The following is a 7,766-nucleotide window of genomic DNA, read 5'->3' as shown; positions in this document are numbered from 1 at the left end:
CGATCTAAGCTATAGACAATAAAATAACTAATAAAAATATATTTGAGAACGACTAATAACATAAACATTTAAGAATATAAATGAATAAATTTCTAGGGTTTGACTAGGAGCATTCTGATATCTAAACTTCTAAGAATATCAATTTCTTCAAATGGCAAGTAGACATAGCATTATAGCAATGGCATACATAATAACTGCAGTGATTCTTTTCATATCCTCCAACCTTTATTAATCAAAATCAATCAAGATCAACAAATAAATCACTCCCCAATTTAACGATAAGATTTAATTAATACAGATTAGCTCTTTCCCAACTACTAATTAAAGGCTCCGTATTGATTCATGCTTTCTTCACATTATAAATAGACAACACTTTCTTACTATTTTTCTCATCCTTCACTATTAAATTATACATTTGAGTACAATGGGTTCTAAAAAATCATTCCTCATCCTTGGCCTATTGGCCATGGTTCTTCTTATTTCCTCAGAAGTGTCAGCCAGGACATTAACCGAGACTTCCACTAATGCCAACAAAGAGGGTGAGCTAGCTAAACATTAATTTTTATTTAGTCACCAAAATATTAGTACATATTTATTTTATTAAAATTTATTTGATGTTGAAGATCTTTTTCTTACATATAGAATCAAGTAGTTTAAGAATTAAATTAACATATTGTTGTATTTGCAGAGGTTGTTGAAAAGTCAGATGAACTAAATGATGCCAAACATTTTGGTTACGGAGGCTATGGCGGAGGCTATGGTGGCCAAGGAGGCTATGGCGGAGGCTATGGTAGTCACGGAGGCTATGGCGGAGGATATGGTGGTCACGGAGGCTATGGCGGAGGATATGGTGGTTACCGTGGAGGCTACGGTGGTTACCACGGAGGATACGGTGGATACCATGGCGGTGGTGGAGGTTACAATGGTGGATATGGTGGCTACCATGGCGGTGGTGGTGGCTACAATGGTGGCTACGGTGGAAACCATGGTGGCTATGGAGGTTACCATGGTGGTGGTTACGGTCATGGTGGAGGTGGTGGTGGAGGTGGCGGAGGAGGCTATGGTGGTGGTGGAGGTGGTGGAGGAGGCTACGGTGGTGGTGGTGGCGGCGGTGGTGGCGGTGGTGGTTACATTGGTGGAGAGGTTTCCAACAATGGTAACTGATTATATCACCATCACCATCACCATCACCATGCATGCATATTTTAAGTGTAATAAATTTCTAAGATTAAATAATGTTGGGGGATGAACAAACGTGATTATTTTGCGGTTATGTATTATTTCTCTTCCCACTAGATATTTCACATCTCTATAAATTGTTTGTAAAATACATTACCACTATGTATATGTGGTAATGAGTTTGATTTCGGCTAAACAAAGTTGGAATGTGTGTAATATATCAAATATTATCCTTGTCAAAGAAATTTACCCATTAACAAATTATTTGCAAAAAAGTCTTCTCATATATAGATTTTTCATGATATTATGTTGAGTTAATAGTAATTCCTAATAGCGAATTTTGCTTTTCCTCCTTCATACTACATTTTCATTCAGTTGGATGAGTTTGGATCCTCTCCTTCACAATTTTTTCTCCACCTATCTCCTTCAGATTTATGTCTCTTTCTCTCTCTATTATTTTCTCTTTCCTATTTTATTTAACATTTTTTCTTAATTCTTTTTATGCAATTACATGTGTTTTGGTTGAAAGAGAGGGATGGAGGGAAGAAGAGGATCTATTGTGCAGTTGGATATGTTATCTAAGGGGGAAGAATTCATTTTTTAATCTCAGTTAGTTTTAATAATCGAGGTGAATAAATAAATAATGTTATTCAAGAAATGGTTTTTTACCTTGGTGAGTTCTAATCGAGGAAGATTTTTTGTTTTTTATAATATAAATCTTTTAAATTTGACATAATTTTCTTTTTAATATAATATTTTATTTTTAAACATAACCTATAATACACATTTTACATTTTGCAATATAGTATCAAATGACTCACTTATGAAACAAAATTATATATACATTAGAGAAAATTGGTGATGCACTGTTGACCAATCACGACCATGAATCAGAACAAATCAGACTGTAAATTTTAAAAAGTTTATATAACATGGCAAAATAATCTGTTTCTATTGGATGACAGTGTAAAAAAATTTTACACTGGCAGTGCACTACCTTTAACATCTATGCATTATACATGTTCATCCAAAAGACATTGTTAAAACTAAAATGACACACATATTTTTTTACAACAAAACTAAAATATACAAATGATTAATCAACAAGACAACAACCAAGAAAAATTAATATGCTTGTAAATCAAACACTCTATAGGAAGCAAGTTGTTTAACGGGAATGAACATCATTTAAATCTTCTTATAGTAGTTAAACACATAATTTGAACAAAATATAAATTAGAATAACACAGTAGCAATATTAAACCTTCAATCTTCACAACAATAACAACTTTAAATTTTTTACTAGCTAACAACAACAATAACATTAACTTTGCTTACAATAACAAAAATTAAACAAACTTAATCGTTTTACTTAACAACTATCATAAATAAGTTAGTTGCATATGGAAAGTCATTGCTTCCTTCCATGAATCAACAATGTCTCGTCTACAAACAATCTATCATATAAGAAATATAGATGTTCTTATAATTTCTAATTTGCCCTTTTAACCAATACTAACCATTGAGGCTATCCATGTGGACTACCTAAGCTTCCAGCATTACTTCTTTATTCTTCCTTTTACCTTTTTTTTATATATTTATTCTTCCTTTTATGTTTTTGATAAACATCCATCTTCTCATCACATGATGCATTTTTACTGCCATGAATTAACTTTTTGTCAGATAATGTCTTTAACACACTCCAACCATTTAATTATTATTATATTTTTTTCACTCTTTTCTTATTTCAAATTCAAAATTTTGTCTCTATATATTCACTTCTTCAACAATATATCTTTCATCATGTAAAAAATTTATTACTCCAAATTCAGGTTTGTTTCTCTATATATTCTCTTTCTTCAACAATATATCTTTCATCAAGAGAATATTTTCAAATTGTTTTTATTTTCTTTGATTTTTTTTTCTTTGTGCAGGTTAAAAAATTATTTTGATTTCAACAAAAATTAAGTGAAATTATTTGTTATCCTCTTCACAGAGGCATGGAAATAATTATACAACAGTAAATGAACTATAAAACAGTAAATGAATTATAAAACAGTAAATAAATTATGAAAATAATTATAAAACAGTAAATGATTATTTTTTCTTTCATCATTTGATATCATATAAAACCGTAAATGAATTCTTTTTTACTAATAAACAAAAAATTCATAAAAAAATTCCTTTAACATTTTCTTTTATGATTATTTTAAAAGAATATGTTTAAGAAAATATAAATCCAAAATTAGTTCTAAAAACAAAACTAAAAGTTATATTAGAAGAAAAAAGATAGATCTATTTTTTTAAAAAGATTAATGAAAAATATATAATTTTAAAATATCACCAAATAATTAAAATGATTACATTTTCATTTTTTCTTTCCTCATTTCCTATTTAATTTTTTCCATAATACAATAAATAATATTTTAATGTATCCAAATATATATATATATATATATATATATATATATATATATATATATATATATATATATATATATATATATATATATATATATATATATATATATATATATATATATATATATAAGGGAAGTCTCACACGCCTGCATCCTACCTACTATATAAATATGGTTTTTCTGTCAACAGTGTGTGGGACCTCATTGGCAAACAAAAATTTTGATTATTTATTTCTCAAATAATGATTATTAATTTTAATAAAAAAAATTATATTAAAAAAATGTACATCTAATATTAAAAAAATGTACATTTAATATTAAAAAATATGTACATTTAAAACGGGACATGAAGTTATTGATCAAATTATTGATTATTTATGGGACATGAAGTTACTGATCAAAATATTTTTTTAACGGGACATGATGTTACTTAATGTTGATTAGTTATTTCCCAAATAATGATCATTAATTTTAATTAAAATTTTTTACATCTAATATTAAAAAAAATAAATATACATCTTAAACGGGACATGAAGTTATTGATCAATATATTGATTATTAACGGGACATGAAGTTACTAATCAAAATATTTTTTCAACGAGACATGAAAGTTACTTAATGTTGAATATTTATTTCTCAAAGAATGATTATTAATTTTAATCAAAAAAATTTATATTAAAAAATTGTTGATCTAATATTAAAAAAATGTACATCTGAAACGGGACATGAAGTTATTGATCAAAATATTGATTATTAACGGGATATTAAGTTACTGATCAAAATATCTTTTTATTAATTATACCTTCAATTATTACTTTTCATGTGTAACCAGACATTTTTTATTGAAAAATATATATCTGAATCAAATGTCCGTCCCGTACCAGAACTCGTGCGAATGCACAAGTTTGCTACTAGTTTTTATATAGTGATTAATACACATAAAAAGTACAATTAATATATTAGCGAAAAATAAAATAATGTCACAAATAATACCACGTACTTTTAAGAAAAAAAAGAAGCAGGAAGTTGAAGATCACATGATTTGAAATAATAGAAAACTTAAACATTAAAGTGTTATTGTGTGTGTGTGTGTGTGTGTGTATATATATATATATATATATATATATATATATATATATATATATATATATATATATATATATATATATATATATATATATATATATATATATATAATCCCAAAAATCAACAATGTCAGCAAAGACCATGTACATGTGTTTCATGACCGAAGAACCACAGTTGTATCCTCCTTTTTGTTTCTTCGTCTATAAATCTAAACAATTAATGAATATATAACTACACATGCATATAACTATAGATAAATTAATGTCACATGTAATCCACTTATCGAAGTCGTACAAAATGCGGACTTTTTACTTCTAACTTCTTTCAACATATTGTGTCGCTCCGCAACTCTGTATATTGAAAGGATTTAAATGTATTACACATGATAATCTATGTACAAAGTCAAAGAAAATATTACTAAAATTTTCATATAAACTTATGTAGAAATAATATGTTTCATCTTTGGTTCAAGTGATTTGTCTAAGGATCATAGCTTAACTGCCACGTTCGTCTGAAGAGAGATATGGTGATCAATTGCCAATAACCGTTGAGTGAACATGAGAATAATTAGTATGTATCTGATAAACCATGATTAATAACTATAATATAGAAACCACAATTTTAAAATTACTCATTCATCGATAAATGGTGCTAAGTAACAATCTCTATTTCCCCCATTGAATCGTGATTATATAAATGATTCTATCACTTTTGAATAAATATTTTTAAATCAAATATTAAATGGATCCAAGAATCCATAAATATTTGATTTATTTAGTTTTATACAAACACGATAAAGGTACCTAAATGGTTAAATAAAATGCATAAAATAAGTGAGGAATTAGTTTTATAAAAACACGATGATTGTATCATAATGAGATATTTAATTTTATACTAATGTGTACCACAACTGTAGTATCCCTATGTTCAACCACTCATTTTCAAACATAAAATCCCTTATATCTTTAGGATCGACATAGAAAGCCTCTAACTCTCGATCATGATCTAATTGAAGACGAATTATATCTTTCTTATCTATAGCATGACATACCAATTGATTAATTGACTGTTCAAAAGGAACCAATATTTTACTATGGATATCTGTATAGGCGGCTGAGCAACTTCCTATTATGCTTGCACTACCTACAACAACCCTTATATACAGCTTCTCATCATCTTCATTTGTACACCGTTAGACGCTTCCATCCAATCTCTCTGTCTTTAAAAATAACAGCAACACAAAACAGATTCAACATAATATATCTTACACTTTAGTTCAAACACTAAAATCCTATTTATCTAGCTAACACTATTAATTTCACATAACTCAACGTACTTAACCATCTATTTCTTGCAAATTTCCCGCTCTTGTGCTAACGTATCTTGCAACTTCTTATTGTACACCACCTCTAAATCTTCAAACTCTTTCTTTTGCGATTCGCATTCACTTGCTAACTTCTTCTCAACAATCTCGTTCATCTCTTTCTTTTGTAGGTGTCAATTTTTTCTCGATGTACCAAACCAAAATACCAAGTCGATGCCTTCTCCAATACCATGTACACGACCACCACACACAACAAATCCTACTTATAATTTTCTCAACGACTACTCGTGAGACATCTAAAGTGAACCCTCCAGTTAGTATTTGTCGAGCCCTCTTCCAAATCTCATGTTGTGATGATGAAGATGGGAAACTATTACAACTTATGGAGTCATCATCTCCCATTTGTTGTCTTTATTCATTAATCGAATTTTCCTTAAGTTTCTTGTAACCACCACGAGACAATCTATGGATGTATTTTTTTTTTTGCTTTGTTTAGCTTTTATGATTCACATTAACTTATTATAAGCATAGTGAAAATAGTAATTTGCATGGTTTTATCTATAAAGAATAAGCATACAATTATCATAAAATAAGATTACTATACAAATCAATAAATCAGAAGAACTACGAGACTTCAAAAACTTTTCCCAATCCTTTTTTCCATTAAAATTATATTTCCCAGTTGGATGCTTAAGATCAACTCTTAGATTCTTAATATAGTTACCAGTGAAATGTGACTTAAATCCCCTCCAACGCTCACCAGCATAAGTGATCCCCTTTTTCTTCAACTTACCATCATCAATAAACTCAAAAGTCGACTACAATTACATCAATAAGTATATATTAGTAATTATAAAAAAATTTATTGAATCATGTAAATTCAACTTAATGCACGTTTGTCCATATGCTTTCTTTCACATTTTATTAATACTTGGGTCTAATCATCGATCAAAATACTCATTTTGATATGTCCAAAAAACAAAAAATAACTCCTAAGAAGCGAAGAATTTTCACCATAACATGTCCAAGTTACGGGATTAAACTCAATCGGATATCTGTTACAGAGTTGAACCATCATTGTAACACCTCTTTGTTTTCTTTTCTTTTTGTTCCCTCTGTAGTTTGAGATTCATTTGTACGAGTATCATTTGTATGGGTTTTGTTGCTAGATGAAGAGTTCATCTATGTTAAAAAAAACAACAAAAGATTAAACCAATATTAAAAAAATATACAAACAACAACAACAACATAAACAACAACAACAATAACAAAATTCAACAACAACATTCAACAACAACATAAGTGTCCCTCTTCATCACTATATCAAACTACTCATGATGCACTAAAAGTTCAATTCATACCCTCTGAGTCACTCTCATTTCCCCCACTGACCACTTCTCCCATTGTGCATCCACCTTCTATTGACAATGCAAGTAGTGTTTCTCATACACATTCAACAATAATATAAATAAAAAAGAACATAAAAAGAAACAATAACATAAACATGAACAACATCAACCATAAACATTCAACATCAACAACTAAAAAATAAACATCAACAAAAAGAACATAAACTTACTGTATGCATGGTGAATAGTTTACGTTCAAGAAACGCGATGATTAAGTAAAAGAGCTTCTTATTATGAGTTTTGTCCTCTTTGTTTGTCTTCCTACTGTAACTTTGTTTTTTGTTTCTTTGTAAAAGGAAGCCCCAAGAACAAACGATATTGATAGCATTTTTTGTTGATTTCTAAAAG

At 28.7% G+C, this 7,766-nt stretch overlaps 1 protein-coding gene across 1 annotated transcript; it reads left to right on the top strand.

Moving 5' to 3' along the window:
• Nucleotides 1-381: 381 nt before the first annotated feature.
• On the top strand, nt 382-1,443 carry LOC131616036 (dormancy-associated protein 2-like). Its single transcript, XM_058887260.1, has 2 exons — nt 382-539; nt 689-1,443. The coding sequence occupies exons 1-2, from the start codon at nt 425-427 to the stop codon at nt 1,162-1,164; spliced, it is 591 nt and encodes a 196-aa protein (XP_058743243.1). The 5' UTR covers nt 382-424; the 3' UTR covers nt 1,165-1,443.
• The last annotated feature ends 6,323 nt before the right edge of the window (nt 1,444-7,766 follow it).

Source organism: Vicia villosa, linkage group LG7, assembly GCF_029867415.1.
Source record: "Vicia villosa cultivar HV-30 ecotype Madison, WI linkage group LG7, Vvil1.0, whole genome shotgun sequence".
Lineage (NCBI taxonomy): Eukaryota > Viridiplantae > Streptophyta > Magnoliopsida > Fabales > Fabaceae > Vicia > Vicia villosa.
This window is presented reverse-complemented; position numbering and strand designations above follow the sequence as displayed.

Coding starts and splice junctions, on each gene's coding strand:
- LOC131616036 (XM_058887260.1), top strand. CDS start 425: ATGGGTTCTAAAAAATCATTCCTCATCCTTGGCCTATTGGCCATGGTT. Junction 540..688: donor CACTAATGCCAACAAAGAGG/GTGAGCTAGCTA, acceptor TTGTATTTGCAG/AGGTTGTTGAAAAGTCAGAT.